At 50.9% G+C, this 24,824-nt stretch overlaps 9 protein-coding genes across 9 annotated transcripts, besides 1 other annotated feature; 3 read left to right on the top strand and 6 right to left on the bottom strand.

Annotated features, from left to right (window-relative positions):
- Nucleotides 1-24,824: part of a sequence feature (contig 1.142 171..43730(1)) that runs on past the window's edge.
- Nucleotides 1,058-2,576, bottom strand: ANIA_08206 (protein fmoA; the record flags this gene model as incomplete). Its single annotated transcript, XM_676383.1, has 2 exons — nucleotides 1,058-2,453; nucleotides 2,506-2,576. The coding sequence occupies 2 exons, from the start codon at nucleotides 2,574-2,576 to the stop codon at nucleotides 1,058-1,060; spliced, it is 1,467 nt and encodes a 488-aa protein (XP_681475.1).
- ANIA_08205 (uncharacterized protein) lies at nucleotides 3,106-7,282 on the top strand (the record flags this gene model as incomplete). Its single annotated transcript, XM_676382.2, has 3 exons — nucleotides 3,106-3,501; nucleotides 3,555-3,791; nucleotides 3,859-7,282. 3 exons carry the CDS (start codon nucleotides 3,106-3,108, stop codon nucleotides 7,267-7,269), a joined length of 4,044 nt encoding a protein of 1,347 aa, XP_681474.1. The 3' UTR covers nucleotides 7,270-7,282.
- ANIA_08204 (NAD(+) diphosphatase) lies at nucleotides 7,470-8,848 on the bottom strand (the record flags this gene model as incomplete). Its single annotated transcript, XM_676381.1, has 3 exons — nucleotides 7,470-8,170; nucleotides 8,221-8,670; nucleotides 8,752-8,848. The coding sequence occupies 3 exons, from the start codon at nucleotides 8,846-8,848 to the stop codon at nucleotides 7,470-7,472; spliced, it is 1,248 nt and encodes a 415-aa protein (XP_681473.1).
- On the top strand, nucleotides 9,176-12,103 carry ANIA_08203 (glutamine-dependent NAD(+) synthetase; the record flags this gene model as incomplete). Its single annotated transcript, XM_676380.1, has 13 exons — nucleotides 9,176-9,204; nucleotides 9,263-9,381; nucleotides 9,440-9,550; nucleotides 9,792-9,981; nucleotides 10,039-10,064; nucleotides 10,116-10,207; nucleotides 10,254-10,418; nucleotides 10,467-10,879; nucleotides 10,953-11,269; nucleotides 11,319-11,322; nucleotides 11,382-11,424; nucleotides 11,493-11,910; nucleotides 11,994-12,103. The coding sequence occupies 13 exons, from the start codon at nucleotides 9,176-9,178 to the stop codon at nucleotides 12,101-12,103; spliced, it is 2,037 nt and encodes a 678-aa protein (XP_681472.1).
- On the bottom strand, nucleotides 12,244-14,146 carry ANIA_08202 (uncharacterized protein). The gene has a single exon (XM_676379.2). It carries the CDS (start codon nucleotides 14,060-14,062, stop codon nucleotides 12,551-12,553), a length of 1,512 nt encoding a protein of 503 aa, XP_681471.1. The 5' UTR covers nucleotides 14,063-14,146; the 3' UTR covers nucleotides 12,244-12,550.
- Nucleotides 14,437-17,202, bottom strand: ANIA_08201 (TFIIH/NER complex ATPase/helicase subunit SSL2; the record flags this gene model as incomplete). The annotated part of the gene is made up of 3 exons (XM_050611230.1): nucleotides 16,958-17,202; nucleotides 16,794-16,910; nucleotides 14,437-16,748 (listed from the first exon to the last, which is right to left on the bottom strand). Exons 1-3 carry the CDS (start codon nucleotides 16,983-16,985, stop codon nucleotides 14,437-14,439), a joined length of 2,457 nt encoding a protein of 818 aa, XP_050467278.1. The 5' UTR covers nucleotides 16,986-17,202.
- On the top strand, nucleotides 17,415-18,242 carry ANIA_08200 (uncharacterized protein; the record flags this gene model as incomplete). Its single annotated transcript, XM_676377.2, has 3 exons — nucleotides 17,415-17,423; nucleotides 17,472-17,507; nucleotides 17,582-18,242. 3 exons carry the CDS (start codon nucleotides 17,415-17,417, stop codon nucleotides 18,026-18,028), a joined length of 492 nt encoding a protein of 163 aa, XP_681469.2. The 3' UTR covers nucleotides 18,029-18,242.
- Nucleotides 18,268-19,007, bottom strand: ANIA_11597 (uncharacterized protein). Its single transcript, XM_050611229.1, has 2 exons — nucleotides 18,716-19,007; nucleotides 18,268-18,630 (listed from the first exon to the last, which is right to left on the bottom strand). Exons 1-2 carry the CDS (start codon nucleotides 18,904-18,906, stop codon nucleotides 18,597-18,599), a joined length of 225 nt encoding a protein of 74 aa, XP_050467277.1. The 5' UTR covers nucleotides 18,907-19,007; the 3' UTR covers nucleotides 18,268-18,596.
- ANIA_08199 (FAD-dependent oxidoreductase) lies at nucleotides 21,917-23,472 on the bottom strand (the record flags this gene model as incomplete). Its single annotated transcript, XM_676376.1, has 4 exons — nucleotides 21,917-22,226; nucleotides 22,274-22,694; nucleotides 22,735-23,262; nucleotides 23,322-23,472. The coding sequence occupies 4 exons, from the start codon at nucleotides 23,470-23,472 to the stop codon at nucleotides 21,917-21,919; spliced, it is 1,410 nt and encodes a 469-aa protein (XP_681468.1).

Raw genomic sequence — 24,824 nt, 5'->3', positions numbered from 1 at the left:
TGGAACAGCTGGCAGACAAGCTTGCAAAGCTTGGGTCCTCTATATACAGCCCTATCATCCCCCCATCCCCTGCATACCTACGACGGGAGGCAAAACAGTGGCTTCGTACAGAGGCATATACAGCATATGCTAGTAAGGCACCCCAAGCCTACAAGACCCTGGATATCAGACCCCATACAAAGGAAAGCCGCACCCGCGAGCACAAGCTTCCCCGTTGGGTACTTGGCCGACTCGTCGCCGCCCGTACAGGCCACGGAGACTTTACGGCATACCACCAGCGCTTCAACCACTCAGACTACCTGGAGAGCTGCTCTTGTGGCAAGACCAAGACCCCAGTACACTTCTTCTTCTGCCCATACACCAGAAAGCGCTGGAAAGATAGATGGAGATGCATAAGGGACGGCCCGTCAAAAACAATAGACTGGCTCTTAAGTACAGCTGCCGGGGCTGAAGAATTCAGCCGCATCGTGCAAGAATCATCCTTCTTCAAGGATATATGCCCGAACTGGGCCCGCCGGAGCGCTTGATAGTGCGACAGTCCACACATCTACCTGGATAAAGGGTACGGCCCCTCCCCCCAATCTATAGGTAGTCAAAACGGGCATCTGCCCTCGAAGACCAGGCCAGGGTAGCGCCGGATGCTTCTTCCGCTCATTTCCAACATATATTGTCCATAGTTGCTGCTTCAAACCTGTATCTAGCTAGTTTTAGGGAGTTCTGTTTAGACAGCACGTCCAGATGCCCCCTGGGAGGCCGCAGATCACGTGGGCCCCGTGATCCGCCGAGTGACGTTAAATAATAAAACCAAACCAAACCAAACCTGCCTCGGACTCTACTCGGCATTGACATCTTCTCGAATTCAGATATTTGGAGGCTATAGCCGGCTCAGACAAGACGATAATCATACCCGGGCCTTGAGCCGAGCTTTATCTGACTGTTATAGCCGAGACTCTTCGTTCAACCACGCTTTGTAGATTGTCTCTATTATATATATTTGCTGTTCGGCTTCTATCTTGGCGCACTCTCATGTTTTGACGGTCTTCATCTATGTTCATGTCTATGGGAAGTGGTCTTGCTCAGTCCGCCATCGGTTGAAGTCATACCCAAGTTCTTCCAGGGTCTTGACCAAACGCCGTTCTTCGCCCTTGCTGAAAAATGCTTTGCGCATCTCAGGAACCATCTCTCGCATCCACCTTTCTTTCCTCCCCCAACGATTGCACGGCTTGCCATTGCCGTCATTGACAAGCCCGGGGCGTGATTCGGCTGTAGATACCCAATCATGGAGCATGTTTAGGTAATTGGCGTCTAGTGGGTAAGGCATAAGGTGAAATCCAGGACCATCGCCTTTCTGGGCGACAGCCGAATTTTCCCATGATTTCATTTCTGCTGTAGACGGAAGCTTGAGGCGACCGGACCAGACGCGGGAGAATACTGCAGCCTGGTTCTCAGAGAGTGGGAAAGGAATGATTCTTTGGGGCAGGACTGGGAAAACAAGGGTAGGGTCATGGATGTAGAAAAGATGCTGGTAGGTGTTCTCTACTCTGCGGCCATGTGTAATGATGGGAGGAGTGAGAGAGGAGAGATAAGGGAAAGAATAAAGAAAACCAGTGCAGAAGATGATAGCGTCAATATTGTCTTCAACCCTTCCGTCCGCAAATCGAACAGCCCTCTCGTGTGTAGCAGGAGGAAGGAACTCCACAATTTCGGGGTAATAGGCTTTGTCCATGGCTGTGGAAGGTGACACATAAAGATCCGTCCGCTGTGATGCGAGGACCTTTCCTTTACAGACTTTACTGATCTGGTTGCCGATATCAAGCCCGGATGCGGAACTTCCAACAACCACAACCTTCTTGTTCCTGAAGGGATCTGGCACGTCATAGAACTTGGAGTGTGTAATAACACCAGGGTAGGCGTTATTCCAGCTCACGATGCCCCGGATTTCTGGTAGATATGGGACGTCGAAATGGCCACTTGCAGCCACAACAGCATCGTAGGAACTAGTTGTCGTAGTCCCGCTGCGGAGGCTTTGTGTTGTCACTGACCAAGTCTCTGTGCTGCTATCCTTTTGAACATCCAGAACCTGGGTTTCAAACTGAATATGTTTCTTGATATCCTCCCCATACTCCCTCACGTATTCTTTGACCGTGAAATGCCTTGGGAAATCCTGCACATCGGATGGAAATTGCTTCTCGCCGAACGCCATCAACTCCTTCGGCAGATTCGTGTCCAGAGTATCATATATTGGGGAGATAAAAGTAGGCTCTTGGTTCGGCCTGGATGCATCCCGAGGAAGCCAGACTGGTTCCTGTATGTCTTCGTCCGGACTGAGTTGAGGTACTGGCGTGGAAACAGCCTCCTTCAGCGTTCCAGGACTATAGTTCCACACGCCCCCCATGTGACTTCTTCGCTCAAAGACATCTACCGTATCAAAGCATTTTTCTGCCAGTAGGTATCTAGCGACTGATAAGTAAGTGGAACCGTTTTGGCTGGAGCTTGGTGGTGTACTTCACAGAAGTAAGGCCGGCTGGCCCAGCGCCGATGACCGCTATCCGGTGTATGTGCTTGGACAACGCCATCCTTCCTGGGCATCGCCTCTCAGCGTAGATGATTGAGGTAGAAGTGTTCTGTCATTTTGGAGACCTCCACTGACTCTGATGCCACTAAAATGGGCCGCGTATCTCCCGATGTCGGACCTGATGATATCAAGCCCCGCCATATGCATAGTTGACTGCCAGGGATCATCCCACCGAATGACTGGGTTTGGATTATAGATGCCTTGCCGAGGAGGCGTATACCTTAAAATAATTCAGTGAGCCCATATCGATAGTCGAATAGCTTTTAAAAACGCTGAATTACCAAGATATCGCGGTAGTCCCCCCTGCGAGTACAAGATACAAGTAATATTACAACCGCGATACGTCGCTAACAACAAGCTCTGGGCGGCTTGCGATCATCAAGCTCCCAAACGCGTCTTTAGAGACTGCTTGACAAAGGTTGCTCACCATCTTAACCCTTCAGATTTCCGGCAAACAAGCTCATTCTCGCACTATGCCGCGCCTATAACTCAGCACCATGATAGACACAATCTGATTGCCGGCGCCGACCATGGACAACAGCGATCAACCCCCAGTATCGGAACTACTGCGTTCAACGGCGGCCATCCCAATCGCGCGACTCTCCCCTGACGTTGACCGTCTCTCGCAAAGCTCTATCCACTCTGTTGTAACGCTCCTGTGGCCGTATTCGTCGTCCACCAGAACACTCAGTGTCCTTCTCGCCGAACCCGACTTCCGCCTTCGCCGATCAAACGGACAGGTAAAAGTGTTCTTTCACGGTCATGTGGCGGAGGAGGTGGCGCGAACTCATATTGGGATTGGTGACACTGTGTACCTGAGCTTAACTGGGTCGAAATTGTCGAAGAATGATGCCAATGCGGCGACACAGACACCGGGTCGAAGTGTCTCGTGGGACGTGCATTTTGAGACCTCGGCATTTCTAGAGGTGAATTACTGGAGCATAGCCCGTTGGCTGGCATTGTGCTGACATGATATAAGATCTGGCGTAACTCCAAACTCTTGTCGACAGTCAAAGTTGATTTCTCGCGCAGTACGCCTCCGCTCGCGGACAACGTAACGGCAGCTCCTAGCACACCAGCTGCTTATGGTGGCGCGCACGCATTCGGGCCGCCAGAGTCATCCTTATGGCAATCCCCGGCGTTCTTAGGGGGATCTTGGGTCTCGTCCCACTTCACTGATTCGGCTGATGACCCTTTTGTGGAAGAAGATGGCTACGTACATGGGAAAGGGCGGAAACGACCGAGATTCAGCGTACGGAGCAGCATGGCGTGTAGTTGATGAGCCTGAGAGCCCTGGAGACAGAGATTTACCGGAGGACTGGATGGCTATCTTTGACGAAGACCTCGAGAAAGAAACGGAAACCGGCGTGGAAGCTGTCGTTCAGGATACTCCAGAGAGCACTATCGCTCCAGCCCCGGCAGCTGTTCCGGATAACGCGCCAGCTGTAGACACCGATGCCGTTATGGTAGAGGCGGATGCCGCATCTTCAGCAGCAGACAAGCATTTTGATCAGATAAACGACAACGCTCTGTTTATCCATCCTAACGCTATCCCGCAGAGCGTTTCAGAGCCCTCAAAGCTTATCAACCCGGGTCAGGCTTCCCACCTCCCAACAAATACGCCGCGCCTACACCCGGTTCCTTCTCCTGGGCTCCCACAACCATCTCCGCTTACTACTACACCAAATAGCCTCAGCGGATACTTCGGATCTGCAGCTAATACTCCGGCCGCGGCTCAATCTATGACACCTGTGGCACCAAGCTCTAATGAGGGGTCTGAGTCAGACGGCCATGTCAAACCAAGGACTGCTGCGGTACCTGGGTCCGGGGAGGTAGCTGAACTAAACGGACCGGATACTCTGCCACCAGACCAACCCTATGATGAATCATTTACCCCTGCGCCAAGCAAACCCGAAGAAGAGACTCGACTCGATAATTCCGATAGTGTGCCGCAGGTCCAAGACCATGGCGGATTAACGCACACAGCCGAGGATGACGTTGTGACGGTATACACTGACGACATGCAAGTTCTGGCTTCTGACAGGGTATCCGCTCTAGACTCGGCGGATGCAATGGCCAGCCCTCAACCTTCGAACAGAAACGCGACTACTGTCAACGATATTGAATTGGCTAAGACAGAGGGTAACCTTGGTCATTTTACGAAAACCAGCAAGACTGAAACTCACTCTGAGGGGCCAGACTCCGAGACAGGACAACACTCGGCAATTGATGAAGATGATGCGGCTAGAAGATTCGTTAATGAAAGCGACCAGGAAGATGAAGATAGGGTCAGCGGGGAGAGTATGCATGAACGCCAGGGCCGAGAAAACGATATTGAACAGAAGCAAGTTTCTGCTGAGCGGAATGCGGAAGGAGAGCTTTCGAAGGCTCGTAGATTAGAAAATTTTGATATACCACGTGCTGAAGGGGAGTCTCCTTCGTCAGACTATAGCGGAGATAGGTCGCCAAACCGTTCCTACGATTACGATCTTGAGGATGAAAGTGATGGTGTGGATAGCGATGATATTGATGATGATGATGATGACGGGAGCGATGAGGATGCGAGTAACCAGGGCGAACTTGAAGAAGACTACGAGGACGACGAAGATGATGATGAGGATGATGGATATGGTGAAGGATATGATTACTCCGAGTCAGAAATTGAGTCTGTTTCTGAAGGGGAATCTTCACCGAGAGCTGCACCAAAGAATACGGCCCCTGAAGTTATTGTTTTGGACAGCGACAGCGAGGATGATTTAGCCGCTCCTTTAGCCGCCGCTGATCCAACTGACACCGCTAATGGACAAACACAAGATACATCAGGAGAAAGCTCGTATGACTCGGAAGACCATGGTCCATCAGGTGATGGGTTTAGTGACGAAGCAGACCATGAACGCGAGCCCATAGAAAACCAGGAGGGCGACGACGTGGGTTTCTCAGACCGGATGGCAGTACATGGAACTGCAGAGGAATCGGGGAGTTCGAATGCTGAAGGAAAGGGCAATCAGCATATTGTGAATGAGCACCCTGTAGCTGGATGGCAGTCTGAACCAGAGCGGATGGAAGAAGATGTACATGACGACCTCGCTACTCACCAAGAGGAGGGTTTCCATGTGCAGCAAAACATGAAAGCGGAATCCACGCTTGCAGAGTCCTCTTGGGAACCTAATCAGAATGCGTCAGTGAACGAGTTTGTGGCTACGCATGCCTATCGTGAGGATTTTCAAAGGGTAGCCGAATATCCACTTGCGCCTAAGCATGATTCCCTCGACTATCTCGCGGCAATATCGGAGTCTGCTGAACGTCTCAATGCTATCTCCGAACCTGCGCAGCCGGGTCATGAATTGGCTATCGATCCTAGTTTGTACGAGCTCGGTAATCCGCAAGGGGACAATGTAAAGGAACCTGATACTGAGCAGTTTGAACGCTCTGTTGAGGACAGTAAAGGGCCCAGAAGCATGCACGACAGACACCTGGCGCTTCAGCTTGATGGTGCGGCATCAGAAACAGTTGCTGAGCTCACAGAAATACCTGTATCAGCTCATGAAACTCGGCAATCGATCGCTTCAGGCCCATCTCAGTTGGTCGTGACTGACCAAGCCGCTGCCTCAGTTAAAACTTCTAGCCCGATTGAAGCCTTGGAAGACACCCAACCAACACTGAACTTGACTCAAGAAACCTTGTCGATATTGGAAGCAGGAGACCGGCCACGAACTCCAACTGTGGTTGATAGGGCTCTTGCTCTAGAGGGGGAAAGCCCGTCTCCAATTGTTGCTGTTAACTCGGAGCCTGAAGGTGCCCTCATTGTCAAACGCGAAGGAAGCGAGCCCGAACAACCTATGGTTGTTGTGCACAACAAGATCGCTCCATCACCCGACGAAGACCAGGCATTGCAAGCTAGCATTGAAGTTGATGATCAATCCGAAGACTCTATCGACGAGACGATCCGTACTCCAGGAGACCGCCATTATCCCGGTTTGCGAAGCAAACTCTCTTACTTCGCACCTCTTGCAACCCTAATCGACCACTACAACGCGTTAGTAGACACAATTTCTATCGTCTCCGAAGTCAACCCACCAACGAAAGCTGGCTCAGGCAGCAAAGACTTCATTATGACCCTCCAACTCACAGACCAATCCATGGCTGGTGCTAGTGTCTACGCCCAACTCCTCCGACCCTACAAGTCAGCCCTCCCCACCCCTAGCGAAGGCGACGCAATCCTCCTCCGCAATTTCCGTGTGAAAAGCTTCAACCACTCCGTCATCCTCGTTAGCGACAGCACAAGCGCCTGGGCTGTCTTCTCATCCTCCACAGAAGGCGCTGATATAGCCGGGCCCCCTCTTGAATACGGCGCTGAGGAGGAAAAATATGCTACTGGTCTGCGTCATTGGTACCTGGAAGATGGGGTCGCCATGGTAGCAGACTATCAACTTCAAGCATCTGTAGACAGGGAGAGCAGAGCAGAGACACCGGCTAGTAGTCTTGCGCACAGTGATGCGGGAAGTATTGATATGGCGTTGCGCGAGACGCGCGGCGATACGTCCTCTAGTCGGGGGTCAAGACGGAGAAAGTCTCATCGCCGTATTACGATCCATGAGTTGCGGGATGGGAGAAGATATACAGAAGTTGGGTCCACGCCTGGGGAAGACAGTATCCATGAGCTGCGAGATGGGACGCTTTATGCCAATTTATGAGCGGTTAAATTATTGTTTATTCGGTTTTGAAAATAATTAAATAATTGCGTCCCTGTCAAATGGGTAATAGGAATAGCATTGCCGGCAGTTGGTTAAATGTTGTTTCTATGATACCCACTCACAAAGTACCCGCCGATTCGCACAAGACATGCAATCTATCTACTAGTGTCTATGATACTGACTATATATCCACGTCTTAGCTACATCTTCGACTTGTCTGCAAGAAAATCGATATTGATAGCCGCTTGTATCAACTGGTTCGCAATCGCCGTTGGAGGCGGCAACCTTAACGACCCCTCCTTATACCCCGGCCCAGCAGCTTGATCTAGGTTGCTCGTGCCAACCCTCAAAGCCTCCTCTACCTCCTCGATTTCAAACCACCGCGCATCTTCCAGCTCAGGATCATGCTCGAGGTTGATCTTCTCATGCGCAGGGTCACTAACTTGCGCAATTGCCCCAATCATCAAATTAGCCGGGTACGGCCACGGCTGGGTCGAATGGATAATGACACGGGATAGTGTCACACCGGCCTCTTCCCATACTTCGCGACGCACTGCATCCTCGACGGACTCGGCGGGTTCAATGAAGCCTGCGAGCGTGGAGTACCAGTTAGGCGGAAAGCGCTTTGAGCGGCCAAGGAGGATGCGCTTCGCGTCGGACGAGATGACGGCCACGATGATTGTAGGGTCTGTACGCGGGAAGGAGAGGTTTGAAATGGTGGTGCGAGTGCTGCAGGCTGGTTTCTCGGCGGGCTTGCCCTCGGCGACGCGCGCTGCGTCGGTGGGTGGGCAGGCGCGTTTTGTGCCCGAGTTTACGGAAATGGTGCGGCTGCCGCAAGTGCCGCAGTAGCTGTTGCGGGTGTTCCAGTCAATAAGCGCCCGAGCTTGAGCGTAAATAGCCGCTATACCAGAATTAGCCGTCATTCTTCATGGTTAGGGTCGAGAAACATACCCTCATTAGCAGAGAACGTCATGGCTACTCTTGCCTGCAGAAAACTCAATCCTTGAGCCTCAAATCCATTAACCACTTCCTTCGCATTGTGTTGTTGCTCCTCCGATCCTTTCTCCGAAACATCAAGCGCGAAATACGGCGTCCCGCTGTAGATCTTCCAGCTGAATCCGTCCTGCTGCTTGTCGGTCTCATCCACACCCAAGAAGATAAGGTGCGGCTCCGTCTTGCGCGAATCATGCTCCTTGATTATCTCTTCCTCCGACTTGTCGTAGATCGATGCTGGAAGCAGCTTGCGTACTTCATCGTACTTTGCATAGTATAATTCCGTAGGAGACCTTGTGAGTGGCGCTAGGTCCTTGAGAATAACGAATCGGGTCGACGGGTGCTTGAAAGCGGCGGAGAGGAAGGGGTGATCTGATCGAAGGAATGACAGCCGGTTCAGAGGAGAGCCTACGATAGTAGTCAGTATCTAGTCACCTTAACACGAGAATTTTAACACGAGAGAGATGATGCTATCATGCTCAGACTTACTCGAGAAGTAGTTCACGGTCTCTTTGCCGAACCGCCGAGCCAGCATTGAGTCAGCCTGGATGTGGGCGGGATTGGGGATTTGTGAATTATTGGACATGGCGCGATATTGTGCCCTAGTATATACAAGAAATGAGTTTCTGGGAAAAGGGGGGTATTAGAAGGAACCGTGCAGTGGTTGCCAGGCTGCCGGCCTTCCTCCGATCGATCTCCATTAATCAGCGATCGGGGCCGAGGGAGGGGTAACGCCCACTAACCCCACACACGTGACTTGCGTCATTCCGCGACTCGGAGGTCCAAGCCGCTTTCATGATTCTGGTTAGCGATTGTTCGTCGACTTGGGCAATAATCGGAGGGCAGCTGGGAACTCTGCTGTGATTCAATCCCTATTAATTGTTGGATCGTCTTTGGTTCATTCCCTTTCGAGATGGGTCGTCTCATTACGCTGGCAACATGGTTCGTATCGCTGATACTTCACTCGTCTCGTGCTCAAATGCAGCTAACATTATTACAGTTCCTTGAACCAGTGGGCTCTTGACTGGGAAGGAAACTGCGAGAGGATTATTGAGAGTATTCGCCAAGCCAAAGCCGCCGGAGCCACCCTTCGCGTCGGTCCAGAGCTCGAAATCACCGGTACGACCGCATTGCGAGAAGCACTTCGTCAAATGTATTGATATTGATTTCCGCGTAGGATATGGCGTTCTCGACGGGTTCCTGGAGGGAGATACATTTCTCCACTCATGGGAGATGCTAGCCCGTATTATTGACCATCCTGACTGCCAGGATATTGTGGTCGATGTGGGTATGCCGGTTCGTCACAGAAATGTGCGATACAACTGCCGGTTCGTTCTACTTTGCTGGGTTGGATGAAATTGGGCTTCGTCAGGACGCTGACATTGTGAAAGGGTCATCTTCTTCAATAGGAAAATTATCTTGATCCGCCCTAAAATGTGGCTTGCCAACGGTATGCACGCCCAATGTTGCCATTCGTCTGGTACCATCTGGTTGGGCTCTTCAGACATAGCTAACTTTAGCCCGAATAGATGGAAACTACCGAGAAATGCGACACTTTACCCCATGGCAGAGACCCCGGGAAGTTGAAGACTACTACCTCGAGCAAATTGTCGGCAAGATAACAGGACAGTATAAGGTTCCCTTTGGCGATGCGGTCATTAGCACGAGAGATACATGCTTGGGACTGGAGACATGTGAGGAACTGTTCACACCGAATGGGTACGTACCCGACGTTTCAGTAGGGCTGAATGGTAATGTGCTAACGTCACCATCTAGCCCCCATATTCCCTACAGTCTTGCAGGTATTTTCGCCTTCACAATCTGTTATTTGCTGTAGCTGATCTGGGTTGAAGGCGTTGAGATCATTTCGAACTCATCCGGCAGTCACCATGAGCTGAAGAAGCTTGATACGCGCGTCAACCTCATCACACAAGCCACAAAACTGGTAAGCAGCTCAGTCAACACACATGAGCAGTACTTACTGTTGCCAGAGCGGTGGTATCTACCTGTATGCAAACCAGCAAGGTTGTGATGGTGACAGGCTCTACTACGATGGATGTGCTATGATTGTCATAAATGGGAATATCGTAGCTCAAGGATCGCAGTTCTCACTAAACGATGTGGAGGTTGTCACTGCAACCGTGGACATTGAAGAAGTACGTCTATTAGTTCAACTTCGATTGGCCATGTACTAAGAGAGACAGGTGCGCACATACCGTGCCTCAACAAGCAGAAATATGCAAGCCAGCAGACAGCCCCCTTTTGTCCGTCTTGACCTTGACACGCGATTGTCTCGTTCGGACGAAGACGCTGACCCTGGCATTGCGCCGTCTGAGACGCTCATACCCCGCTACCACGCGCCAGAAGAGGAGATTGCCCTTGGACCTGCTTGCTGGCTGTGGGATTACCTTCGGAGAAGTGGTGCCGCTGGATTTTTCCTTCCTCTGAGTGGTGGGATTGACAGTTGCGCTACTGCAGTAATTGTCCACTCTATGTGCAGGGAGGTTATCAAAGCAGTACAACAAGGAAATGAGCAAGTGATCAAAGATGTCCGCAGGCTCTGCGCAGAGCCTGCTGGCTCAACCTGGCTCCCCACAACAAGCCAAGAAGTCTGCAAGTATGTCTGCAACATACTGCAAACACTCACGTTCAGGGATAGCTGACTTCTGTAGCCGTATTTTCCACACCAGCTTCATGGGCACGCAGAACTCTAGTAAAGAGACAAGAGACCGAGCAAAGGAGCTGGCTGCGGAGATAGGGTCGTACCATATCGACTTCAACTTCGACACCGTTGTGACCGCTTTGATGAATCTATTTACCGTCGTCACAAACTTTCAGCCAAGATTTAAGGTCCACGGTGGTAGCCGCGCGGAAAACCAGGCGCTGCAGAACATTCAAGCTCGTCTGAGAATGGTCCTCTCTTACTTATTCGCGTCGTTACTGCCCACAGTTCGCCAGCGCCCAGGCGGCGGTGGCCTTCTCGTTCTGGCGTCGTCCAATGTAGATGGTTTGTGCCCTTTTTTCCTGAAGTAAAACGTCATGCTGACATTGACTAGAATGGTATATCTGCCCATCCTAATACAACTACAACATAATCAAGATACTTACATTTCATCTAGTTTACGAGGCTACCTGACTAAATACGACGCGAGCAGCGCCGATGTATGTCATACCTCGCTACCTCATATGTCTTTCCCCGGCCAGGCAAGCAAAACTAACTTTGTCTCCAGCTAAACCCCATCGGTTCCATTTCTAAAGTCGACCTCAAGAAATTCATTGGCCATTGCGCAACCTCCTTCGACATGCCTATCCTAACCTCATTCCTCAATGCCACGCCCACAGCCGAGCTCGAGCCCATCACAGCAACGTACGTGCAGTCCGACGAAGCAGACATGGGCGTGACCTACGCCGAACTTGGCACGTTCGGTTACCTGCGCAAAGTGTCCAAGTTGGGCCCTTGGAGCATGTACGAGCGCCTGCTGCACATGTGGGGTAATGAGTATTCTCCCCGAGAGATCTATGAGAAAACACGACACTTCTTCTATAATTATGCGATTAACCGTCATAAGATGACTGTTATCACGCCAAGTTATCATGCTGAGCAGTATAGCCCTGATGACAATAGGCACGATTTAAGGCAGTTCCTTTGTGAGTCCTCCTCATCCTTCACACTGCGTTTGGTGCTTGGTATAGTCTTCTGGGGCCGTAAAACTAACGTATACGGTGCTTAGATCCTCCTTTCACTTGGGCATACAAGAAAATGGAAGAAAGCGTCAAGTACTGGGAAGAAAGGGGCTGGACGACAGGAAAAGCGCAGAAAAAGAGCGTCAAGGCGGATTAGGATGGCTCTTCTGATGGCCATCGGTTGGATTCTGGAGTCAAGCTACATAGCTTGGGTTAGAACTTCTAGACTAATGTGAGGTTTCTAGATGTTGCTGTATCCATTCTCAGATAAAATCAAACCACTATATGTTATTTCAGACTCTTAAATGATAAAGTGATACTACTTGGTTCAGACTAATATACATGCTTTGGCGAACCGCGTATGCTGCAGGGGTGTGTTATAAGCCAGCTACTTCCAACTATGTTATGATTCAAACACTATGGAGAAGTTCACAAAGTACCAAAATAATACATGTATGATATAGATCTGGGTTTCTGAAGTCACAAACTCCCCCAAACGCTGAAAAAAGAGTATGAATGATTGGAACAGAAAGTTCCCATATTTCTGTAGAAACTGGCACCAGGCGTTAGCAAAGCCTCCAATAAGATAATCACTTATTGAAGCTTAATCCTTCCAAAACCACCCGCTCTTTGTCTGATTAGGCTGCTGACCAGATTGCTGATCAGGACCCTGCTCGCCCTGCGGCGGATTGACAACCTCAGTGGACGAGTTGGTTTCCTCACGGCCATCCGCGTATTTCTTCGTACGCACGGTCTTAGTTTGGACTGAGCCATCTGGAAGGCGGATACGCTCTGTGCTTACTGAGTTTGAAACGACGTAGTTCTGAACTGGCGGAATTTCAGCCTGGGCTCCTGTAGCGGCCGGGGATGATGCTGGTTCTCGGGAGAGATGCGCTTCAGTAGACTCAGACTCATCTTTGGCCTCAGGGACGGTATGCTTGTTTCCACCGGATACAAGATCTAGCCAGCTCTCTGTGTCGTCTTTGTTATTGGTTTCGGAAGGGAAGATGCCGAATCGACCTCTGCGTCGATCTTCTAGGAGGAACTGCAAAAGCGGGCTATGAAAGGCACCAAAAAATTCACGCTCACGGGCGTCAATATCCGCGAGGAATCGGTCATAAAGATCCAGCTCCGTCGAAGGGCCATTGCTCGACATCTCGGTAGACATCTCGGTAGTTGAATCGGAACCGGCCTTCTCTGGTGCCGGTAAAGAGGGTGATGCTTCATTCTTCGGACGGTCAAAATGATCCAAGCGGTCCAGTGTAATACTCGTCCACGGCTGGCTCTCTGATCCAGAACTAAATTTCCAGTGCTTCCCTAAACTACCCCGTTTTACCAACCCAGCTAGCCATTCTTTTCCAGACTCTGGTTTCGCAACTGCTCCACTCTCACGATCCAGCATGGGCTCTCCATTCTCGAGTCGGAGAAGGTCCTCGAAAGCTTCACGCCATTTGGGTTCATTAGGGTCACATTCGGCTTCAGACGACAAACTCATAGACGACATAAGGGACGTGAAGACGCCCTGCTCCCGGTGAGACCGATAGCGCGCCTGGCGCTCTAGATGCAGAGGCGAGTACGGACTGAACAAGAGATAGTTGACCGGCCAAGCAGGGGAGTCGGCGCTCGTCATGCTTGAGAACATTGGGTGGTGGTACGGGCTGAAGAGACGGGCCATGGCATGGTCGTCTAGCCAGAACCGATCGAAGAACGAGTTGAAGAACATGTCGATGTCAAACCGATTATCCGGGTTATACCAACGTGACCTGGAAGGACGATCCGGGTATTTATCATTTAGTGTTGACGGGTCATTGAGTCTAGAACCTGATGGAACATTATCATCAGCCTTGCCTCCATCGTCGCTATACTCTTGGCCTTGGCGCCGCCGCTGGCGTGTTTGATCGGAGTAGGTTTGATCGTCCGAGAAAATAGCCCAGTGCTCCGAGCGTGGAGATGTAGAAGAGGACGGGAGGCCCATAACAGACTGCAACATGGAGGAAATTTGTTCATCGGCGAATCGACGGAAAGCGACGAAGGGGTTCTCATCATCAGTCCATTGGCGGGAGCTCCCAGGCGAGGAAGCAGTTTGCGTATTTCTGGGATCTTCCTCGCCTGCCATACTGAACTAATATCCAGAGATAGATTGGCAGATCGAAGGTGTATAGTGTGAGCCTTGTTTGATAGTTTGCAGGATGTATCAAGCAGAAAGTGTTTTGGGTGGATGAGCTTCGAATGTTCTTGAAGCCGATCTTTGAAGCTGTTGGGGATCGCCCCACTCGCTCTATCACCACGTGACGTATGTGGCAACTGGGCTTTACATTATCAGGTAACAAGCACTGTTTAGCGTTCATTTAACTGCAATCATTGAAACGAGTAAACAGGAGCTTTCTTACGGATAGCGGTAAACTACCAGTATCATCAGCTTTAAGCGATGTTTTGCATTTAAGTTGCTTAATGCATTCTGCCACATGTACACAATATGTAAACAGCAGCCTATCGATTGAAATTCTCCATCTCTTTCTTTCTCCTCTGGCGCTCGCGCTCCAGCTTTCTGAACAGAGGGTGATGCTGTTTCTCCTTGAGTTGCTTATTTCTGCTCTTGTTGTACTCGATATACGCCATGTCCTCACCACCAGCCAGCCCACTAAGCGTAGCGGCGCTCCGCTTGACGCCAGGCTTTGCCCGGGCCCTGTTACCACTAGACCGTTCAGAGAAGAGGTCGTCTGTGACATTCTCGACGTCCGCAGAACTTTCATTTTGAAGCATAACTTCTTGCAATAGCTCGCGGCGCTCTGCCGGTGTGGCATATGCTAGCCCCTCTAGATTTTCAATACCCTGCAGGTGGGTAATGACCTTGAAGGCATAGCCTTGGTCGACCAAGAACGCTTGCCGTTTTGAGGAGTAGAACATCTCATCCGTGTCTTTCGAGACTAGAGAATAGAAAAACGCATTAAAGCCTTCATCGTTGCGGCGCTTGGCTCGGAGGATTCGTCCTAGACGTTGTGCTTCCTGGCGGCGAGAACCGTAATGTGAAGAGATTTGAATGAGGCAGGTTGCCTCAGGTAAGTCGAGGGATGTATCGCCAATTTTGGAGAGAAAGATTGTGTTAACTTGTTCATTGTGTTGGAAGTTCTCGAGGATACGCATACGCTCGTTCTGAGGCGTCCCTCCGTAAATGTAGGCTTTCTTCAGCTTGAGCGCGTACTTCTCAAGGGCGTACACGTTGTCTGAGAAAACGATGACCTTATCGCCTCTTTTTTCATGGTAGTCAATGAGAAATTGGCACGCCTGGAACTTGCGAGGGTTCATGGTATATAATAGGGCAGCCTTTCTTGATTTCTCCCGCATATACTCGGTATAAAATTCTGTAGTCATTGGGCACCATACCTCGGCGCATTGTACTTTGGCAATATGTCCTTGCTCTGCAAGTTCCATCCAATTTGCCTCATATAGTTTGGGACCAATGAGGAAGTTCAAATCTTTGATCTTGTCATCTTCACGTAGGAGTGTGGCAGTCAACCCAAGCTTGCTCTGCGTCGCAATGGCAGAGGTAACCTTTCGAAACATGATCGCGGGCACGACGTGGACCTCGTCAAGAATCATAAGACCCCATTCCCGCGACTGAATCCAGTCCATCATCTTCTGTGCGTCGTGGGATCGTGCTCTTGTTTGAGAAACCATTGAATAAGTGGAGACAATAATACCAGTAGACCGGCGGAATTTCTCCTTATTGTCGGAAGTGAAAACGGCAATATCGCCGGGGTCGATATTTGACCAACGCAAAAATTCGTTCCTCCACTGTACAACTGACATGGAACTGGTGCAAAGGATGATTGTTCCCTTCTTGATCGTGCAGGCAGCGGTGATACCAACGAGTGTCTTGCCCGCACCACAAGGCAGGACAATGATACCACTCTTTGCCCGTCCATTACCAAACATCTTACTCAAGCTCTTTTCCTGGTAGCTTCGAATTCGTGCAGCCGGCTTGAGATCGATATCTAGGGTTGGGTTAATTTCGTCATTTCGGAAGTCGTACTCCTCCAATGCGGGACAACCCATGGCTTGACAGCGTGCTTTGACGGACTCGACTGCCTCATTTGGTATCTCGAAACTATGCACCTGAGCCTGCTCATCGTCGTCATCGTCATCGCGGATAGCTAGAAGAATATCGTCTTCTGCACGCTTGCCTGCGCTCTCGTCCACAGCCTTTTGCTCTGATGTTTCCCTGACCCCAGCGGCATCCCTAGTTCCAGGAATGACAAGACCACCCATTTTCGGCGCTGCTTGCTGGGTTATACCCTCTGACGCTTGCACGCGCTGGGACCCTATAACTTCATCCTGGAGCAGCATTTGCAGCATTTCCGGATCGGTACTTTCCACAAAAAACCTGTTGTGTTTCAGAACAACCTTGATCTTTCCGTATGACTTCGTAAATTCCACGATGAAGGATTTGATTGACTCAGGAAGAGGCGTCTTCGTCAACCGGTCCAAAAAGTTGATAATATCTTGTGGCAAGAGGCCCACCGACACAGCAGCATACAAGCTGTTCCCTGTCAACCGGTATTCATGTAAATGAGTCGGGCGCGACAGCGGTTCGGCGATCGTAGTGAGGAAATCTTGCGCTTGCGGTGCCAGAGGAGAGAAACTCTCGAGGGTAATCGTCCCTTTCAACGGATCAATCCATAAGGGTCGGTTCGCATGGTCCGGCTTCAACGGGAGCGAGGAGAAGTCCTTGTAGCCAAAATTCGGATCTTGGTTCTGGGACTTCTTATTGAATGATTCAAGCGAAAACTTGTCCACCAAGCCTAGCGGGTCAGCTTGATCGCCGTAAAAACAACACTCTTGTTTACCTTTTAGGTTGTCCTTCTTCGCATCCTGCTCCCAATCGGAGTAATCATCGTCGCTATCAATTTCCGGGGCATCAGGCACAGGGGTTGCACGCTTCGACGCTCTACTGGACCGACCACCTATCCTAGTCAGCCTGCGTCTACACGACGCTCTGTGGAAGCCATACTGTCAGTCGCCTTGCGTTTGACCGGCATAATGTTGGTGGATGGTTTGATGGCTTTTTTTATGCAGAATCTATCGTCTATACGCAAGCACTTGTGTTTAGAGGCACTCGGGTCCCGCTTCTTGCGGGCTACCAGTGCCCAGTTAAGCTCAAGGGAAATAGCTCATCCCTTCCTATGATTTTGCAAGCTGCCTGGCTGCGGATACTGCCATCGAAGGGTAGATAAAAGGCGTCGGACTCGAGGAACGTAAATGGGATTCAAAAGAGGCGAAATCGAGGAAGACAGAAGCCTAGATGAGGCTCCGGCGACATGTGACCCGCTGTAGCGCTAGTCCGTATTTGGATTAGTTCTGCTGGACTTCTCAAGCGGCAGGAAAGTGGCTATTATCACTGTTGACGTAGTGTATTTTCAGTCGCGAACTTGAGCTGGCCTGTCTCCCACTCGCAACCAGATATCACAATGAATACTGTGAGTCGGAAAATCCCTTTGACTTTAATTATCCTAGAAACTAACCAGGCGGTGTCCAACAACCGAATAGATTCGATCCACCTGGTGAGCGGACCTGCCTACCTACCTACGGAGCCGTATACGGCCGACATGGACCGCTGACACAATGATGTATATAGGGTAGGCTGGGGTACGCTCTGCGTCGGTATGCCACCTCCCCACCACAAGACACAATCAAGCAAATCTATGTTAACCCAATGACACCAGCCGGCGGCGGAGCCTACTACTTTGCTAAAAAATCGATCAATGCCGACCGACAATCGAGATTCGAAGCGGATATGAAGAAAAAGGCCCAGCTTGCCGCGATGGAGGCGGAGCACCGACGCCAGGCAGCGGCTTCCAAGCCGGAGCCCATCTCAACCCCTTCCAGCAACGCGAGCTACAAACGCGCCAATCAGGCACGCCACCAAAACGCTTCGGATGATGTAGCCTCGCCGAGTGAAGAAGCGAGCCACGATCCGGCACCGACTCGACACGAGCCCGAGACCGAGGAAGATCGATTGCTGGAGAAAGGAAAGTATGAGGCTGCGCGGCCTTTCCGACCTCCGCCTGGTAACCGGTTGTAAGAAGCTACCGGGTACTCAGATGAAAGGACTATCCTTGGGTCTAGTAAACTGTGGTGCATCCGCCTTATAGTCAGCCGGCTGGCTGACGGCCTGTACAATATTCCTGTATCTAAATTGAAGCGTTGTGCTTACAGGTGCCGGAAACTTAAGAATGAATCACCCTATTAAGTCAATCGGCGTAGATTACGCATATCAAAGCGCCCAGTGCTGTATGGTATCTTTTCTCGTTTACAGTACCTCCAAATCATGCCCATACCGATCATTCATTAACTGATATTATGCCAGACTCCAAAAGCAAAACAGAAAGCCACCCGCCTCGGACGCCACTGATGCAGATGCATCTCACCCAGTTAAACCAAAAAGCAAATAAGATCCACCGAACGCCATTAGTGTCTAAAAAAAGACGGGTCTCGTCAGAGCAAGCACAGAGGCAGATATTGTGGCCGTTCAAAAACCCAGTGCGTCGGGAATCGGCGTTTAGGTATATCGGAGTAGTCTCCGTAGTATGGGTACTTCGGAAACGATTTCCGATCCGATTGACGACTTGGGTTTGCGCTCTGCGTCAGCATCAGCGAGCATGAAAGCAGAGCGGAGGGTGCGGTCTAAGGAAAATACACGTTAGCTAGCCATGACTGTCACCTCGGTGACCTCGGTTACCACAATATTTTCAGCGTCGTGGAAACTCACCTGCTATGGTTCGGGGAGCCTTGATTCCGCTCACGCGAGCTCTCGAGGGCCGGTGGGACGAAGGGAAGCACGACAGCAGAAACTAGACATGATGATGTGACGAAGCGCGATGTGCGACTAGTTGTCTGAGCGCGGTGGACTGAAAAGTGGCGGATTGTTGGGCGGACGGCCTGAAGCTGGATAGTAGACATGGTGTTGAAGGTCTGAGTGACTTGGCACTTCGGCTAGTGATATTGCGACTTTGCAGGAATGTCTCGGATTTGTTCAAAGGCAGAGAGGATCTGAAAGAAATAAAAAGCAATAATGGGATTGAAATGGGGACTGGCCTTGAGATATATACCCTGATTGTACTTGGGTATCAGCAGGCATACCATACAATGAAGCTGTGGGGGTCATGCGGGGCTCTCCACTCTCTCTACTGCAGGAGGAGCTCCTCTCCTTCTCTCTCTCCCTGCGAGAACACTGGCGCACACTCGTCAAAGTTCTGAAAAATACACCTTATGCTTCTAACTATTTTTGAACAGGTGTTTCGGATACAGCTGAGCCGCTCTGTGTTCAGGGATCCCATTCGTTTCACAAGCGGATGCGGTTTCTGGCCTTGAGGCAGGGATCCAAAACGCGTGTCAAGGGGCCTTTCTCACGCCACGATCAAGATCGAATTCCGGCCGAAGCCTGACGGCGGGGCGGTTCTACTAGGCTTGACTCGGCCCAGGAACGAGTCCCCCAAAAGTCATGGGATGGCGGTATATTTGCGCGAAATGGCGCCTTTACGCTGAGCAATCACCTGCGGTCCTTACTCGAAAATTGGGCACTCATGACGCGATGCGGATTGTTGTCTGTCCGAATGAATTGGATTACGCTCAGAGTTTCGCTCAGCGGGATAGCACTCCATAGTTCACCAAACTGGTTATCAATTGATTATGCATGCTGTCAATCACCTGAAGCGGGAAAAGGCTATCCGCTGCAGAGATCATGCCACCCCGCCGATTGTCCAATTGACATCATCCATCCCGATTCCACGCCCATGACTCACCAAACCACGAATCAAAGAATCCGTTGTACAGGTGTTTACTGGGCTCATTCAAGATGGCTTAAAATGTCACGGACTAAAATATGGACGAACTGTTTCGTGATAGTGGAGAGCTGAAGCATCATCTATCTGTGGAAATGGTCCAGAAATATTAAGGCTCGTGCTGTTTTCCACCGACCTCACGGACCAGACCACTGCCGCCACTCTGATGGACTCACATTCTTTTCTCGACTCTATTTTTCTTTTTTGAATAATTCTAAGGTCAGGGGTTCAGATCCTGCAGACAAATCGGAGAGTCTGTTATTGTCAGCTCACCGGAGGCATTTGCTTAGCGCACGGCCATATCGCCGTCCTGACGGCGTTAAGGAGGCCTATAACACTCAAGGTCTATCGACCGCTTCGGAAGTCGGTCTTATGTTTTGTCTATCGGCGCCAACTCTCTGGCAAACACATGCTTCCGGCCGCAACCGTGGGAAAACTCGTTGACCGTTTCACTTAAGGACAGACGCTACCGTTACTCGTACTGTCTTGATTCCAGCCCCAGCCCCAAAAAGCTATTCCTGCCCAATCACCAGGGTCCCACGCCCGCCGCCGTTTGCATGGGATTTTCCAAATGAAGCGCAGCACAGTGAAGCAAATGGAATGTGTGATTTTTCCGAAGCCCGCTCGCCCAGATTAGCTCGCCGTCGACTTCGGCACTAACGAACAACTTGAATAGTGGTTGGACATTTCGGATGGATCACACAACATTCACCATGGCCTGCCATTTTCGTGATTGATTACAGAGTCGTCAATATCAACACTGACCTTGTCATATTATTGCGCAACTCAATGACCTCCGGCACCTGCGACAGAACTTTGCCTCCCGGAGGGCCCCGGTGTTCGCTGCCATGGGCTTACTAGCAGTGCACATCTGCGCCTCGATCAATGTCTTTCTCCTCTCCAAGGAGCCAGTGACTGTCGATAACGGTCTGAATGGCCCTAGAGTTGCATTTCAATTGCTCAATGCCAAGTTGTCCGGCCGGAACGTTGTGGCTGATAAGCCCTAACCCCAGCAGTCGTATCCTCACGGCCTAGCTCGCCAACAAATGCATCCAGGAGGATGCCAACAGAAGTCTTACCGCGGAATATCGTTCACATGATAGGTTTCCAATTCACTAGGGCACGCTCAGAACGTGGTTTCGATGGTTGAAGTGACTCGACGCTTTCCATGGAGATTAGAAGACATGGTGGTGAAGAGAATTTGTTGTTCTTCATAAAGCCCACTAAGCTCCGGATATCTGTTCCTGCATGCGGTTCAGATGCCCAAATGGTGCATGGATTGGTCTAGCTACCCTCTTGCCGCTCGACTATTAACTTCACATGGTGCCGATATACACGACATGCGCAGAGGCAGTCAACTGATACTTGGCATAACCCCTCACCGGTGACTCGGTCCCCAACTGACCAGTACATAAGTTCCAGAATACGACGTTCGCTTTCCCACTTGAATACAAGCTGGCTCAGCTGCGCTTATGCAAGCTGTTGGTAGTGCATTTTGCCGCTCTTTCAGCTTGTGGAACGAGTCAGCTCCACTGGGTACTAACAATTGATCAGATCTGAGACCTCATGGTATTCAAGATCTACTGGTGGAACTAGAAGGATTTCACTTGGAGAACGTCTTCTCACTGGTGCGGTATGATAAGGTTTTAACCATCGGCGTTCGCTTCATTGCGCACTGTTGTCGACGGAGCCCTAATGAAAGTACAATATGTTGAAAGTGAATTCCCTGTCTTGTCATGGGTTACTGCCCGCATGCGCTGACCACAGGCTCTAGTTAACATAGTCGTAGATGGCGGAGACATCATTGCGATAGAATTCATCCAGGTAATCCAAAGAAGTGATTTTGATGACCGATTTAAACCTCATTTTGGCTTCTGTTGAACTACCTAACTCAACGATTCAAATGGGCCACTACGCTCCGTGCCGATAATCAGTTTATCTTATTTTTTTCATTCAGCCAGGGATAGGCCTGGTCTATGGTACTGGCTAGCAATTTTGGTGGCTGGTGTATGCACCCAAGTACGACTGGACCATTTCCAGTGGTATAACCTCGCCGAGAGAATAAAGAATCTATATCAGTAATCCTGTGATATATCGATCTATCTTGTCAGTCTATCTCCTTACCACCATCACCACTTTCCCTCATCCACGATTGCCTCCCCCCTTTCCGACGCCTCCAGAAGCTCCTTGACCGTCCAGGGTTTATACGTATACCCAGGCACGGCATTGGTATTTGCAAACGGCTCCCCATGCAGCAGAAAATTCTTGCACTTCTCATAGTTTTCATATGCATACTTCTCCGGATCATGCTTCAACAGCCAATCCCCCACCATCTTGCCCATGATCTTGGGGTTTTTGGCCACAGCGTCCCAGTCGGTCTTGTGGTAGAGCTCGCGGTTCTTGAAGCCCATTTTCTGTGCGCAAGAGACACGTTCAAAGCTACGCCTATCAGCTTTCGCCTCCCATACATCTGGAAGAAGACTTACCGCAGATGATTATGCACCTTCGTCGCCGTTGATATGTCCTGTTTTCCGGCAATTTTTAGACAAGCAGCAAGCGAGAACGCGTCCTCCATGGCCATTGTTCCCCCGCTAGCAGAGGTAGGGAGAAATGGATGGGCAGCATCGCCAATTTGCACGACACGCCCGCCATCCGATACCCATTTCGGCTGGGGGTCTCGCCACATGAGCTTCCAGTCGAGCAATGTACGGTTGGGAGTTGCCTTGATGAGCTCAGATACGAAGGGCTCCCAGCCCTCCACGGCCTCGAGCGCCTTGTCGATGGAGGTGTTCTTGGCCCAATCTTCGGCGGCGGTAGTGTTATCTTCCTTCACGCCATAGAAACCATTAGCATCGGCGCCATCATCAACCGACTGGGAGTTAGGGATATATAATGGATTGCAGTACCCTGCAGGTAAGCAAATAGCAAACCTCGTCCCCATTCTTACAAGAAACCATATGCGCCCCCGGCCCCGCATGCAGAAACGCCCGGTTCTTATAGCCCTCAAACTCCCTCGCAACAACCGGATTCTCCAGCGCCGGCCCAACAGGAAAAGTCACCCGGTACAGCACGAACCCTGAAGACACAGGAGGCTGCTTCGTGCCCATGACAAGCTCCCACGACAGCGATCCAACCCCGTCAGCAGCAACAACCAGGTCTGCTGTCAGTCTGCGGCCGTCGGCGAGAATAACTCCAGCATCGCTCTCTCCTTCAAAGTACCCGAAGCCACTAGTCTCAAGCTCCACCTCAATACCCAGCTGCGCGGCATACTCACCTAGCACGCGATGCAGTTTCGACCGGTAAATCGGCAGCGAGGGGTTGCTGGGGTCGCCAACGGGGAAGGTCCCAATCGTGGTGCCATCATACTTGCGCATCGTGATGCCCGGAGGGACGGCCTCTTTGCGTGCCTTATCCATAAATCCCGGCCACTTGTGCGGGGTGTGGAGGGCTGGGCCCGTGATGGCAATGATTTCACCTAGACAATCGGTTAGTACAGATAGTTTCAAGCGTCTAAATAATGAATATCCCACGTACCATCTGTCTTTCCCGCAGAGCGCCGTTCGATCACTCGGACATTGTGCCCCTTGCGGTGGGCTTCGATCGCGAAGGAGAGGCCGGCGATGCCGCCGCCGACGATCAGGATCGAGATGCCCGTGTTGGGGTCTCGTTGCAGGGCTGTTTGCATAACTGTTGGACTGGCCACCAGCTTGACTGGTGATAAGGTAGCCTAGGTGGGGAGTGAGCGGTAGGTAGTACAATTGAAGGTTTATCTTCAGGCGAACGGGGGGATACTTTATACCTACAAATTCCTCCTACAAACATACCGAGCCGTCAGGGTGGGGCACGCACTGCTCTGGCAGATTGGGACATTGCAAATACCCGATACTGTGCACATGCACTCAGGCTTAGCTTCTCAGGCCTCTGGACTCTAGTGCCTCGTTCTTGTCGATCTATGGTGGAGATGCACGGTAGACTAGGTATTCCTGGCACGGAAGCGGATGGTTAAATGCCGGTTCCGATAGCGCCGAGACTTCCGAAATGCATGATGAAGATGGTGAATGGTGAGTATGGACTCCATCCCTTGCCCGATTGTCTCATCACGGTGGGTTTCATCTCCATACTTTCCATATTTGGAGGAGCGGGAGGACCCGCTTCTCCCGCTGGACGCCGCCCCGGAACCCGAGCCGCCGAAGCCCTAAGCTGACCATAATGGAAGCTGACTATAGTCCATACGGGTAGGGCCGGGTCGGGTGCAGAGGAGCCGGAGATCCGTGAACGTACTCGGGCGTAAACATGAACCTCTAGCATTCTGGGATCAAACCAGCAGGAATATTCATCTCTGCCTGAGGCTTCTAGGGCATTTCCCACAGTTTTTCTCGATACAAGTTACTGAGTAGGTGAGTACAAAGTATAACATACGCATATTCTCTCTCAATGTCCAAATCTTCGGCAGTACTGGCCGAGTATTCACTGTATCTACACTCCTTCGGGCTTAACTACGGTACCCAGTACAGCTTGTCTCGGTATCCACTTCACATTGGAGCAAGGCTAGGCTTCTTGCAAGCCGGGGTAACTACACATAGGCTTGTTCGGTTGGCAGCTGGACGAACGGTCCCCTTCAGCTCGCTCTACCACAATATCTGTGTGTCGGTAGTGACCGTTCAGCAGCGTATGCACGGCAGGCTCATGACCTGCCTCCCATCCTCGTGAAGGGGCATTTGCTGTACCACGAGGCGTCCCTGGACGTCACTCGCTCTCTTCGTGCGACATTGGCTTCAGAGGCATCCATTCGATATCTTCACTCGAAATCTTGGCGATTACCCCGCGTAAGCACTCGCCAGTCACAGGATTTCTGGTCTGCAATGATACGGTGTCTTCAGGATAGGCGATCGAACTAGCAGCAAAAAGATACGACAAAAGATGGGCTTCTGACTTAAGGCCTAGGAATACCTGACAGCTTCTTTGCATGTTTGAGCAGCAAGAGTCTCGACTGGAAGACAATCAGCGCGTCATAGCTGAGGGTATTGCCTATCTGGG

This window comes from Aspergillus nidulans, chromosome II (genome assembly GCF_000011425.1).
Source record: "Aspergillus nidulans FGSC A4 chromosome II".
In the NCBI taxonomy this organism is placed as follows: Eukaryota; Fungi; Ascomycota; class Eurotiomycetes; order Eurotiales; family Aspergillaceae; genus Aspergillus; species Aspergillus nidulans.
This window is presented reverse-complemented; position numbering and strand designations above follow the sequence as displayed.

What these genes read in the sequence shown, in the direction of transcription:
- ANIA_11597 (XM_050611229.1), bottom strand. Translation starts at nt 18,906, where the DNA reads ATGTCTACTATCCAGCTTCAGGCCGTCCGCCCAACAATCCGCCACTTT. An exon ending in GGCTCCCCGAACCATAGCAG is followed by an intron (nt 18,631 to 18,715) that starts GTGAGTTTCCAC and finishes TATTTTCCTTAG; the next exon opens with ACCGCACCCTCCGCTCTGCT.
- ANIA_08202 (XM_676379.2), bottom strand. Translation starts at nt 14,062, where the DNA reads ATGGCAGGCGAGGAAGATCCCAGAAATACGCAAACTGCTTCCTCGCCT.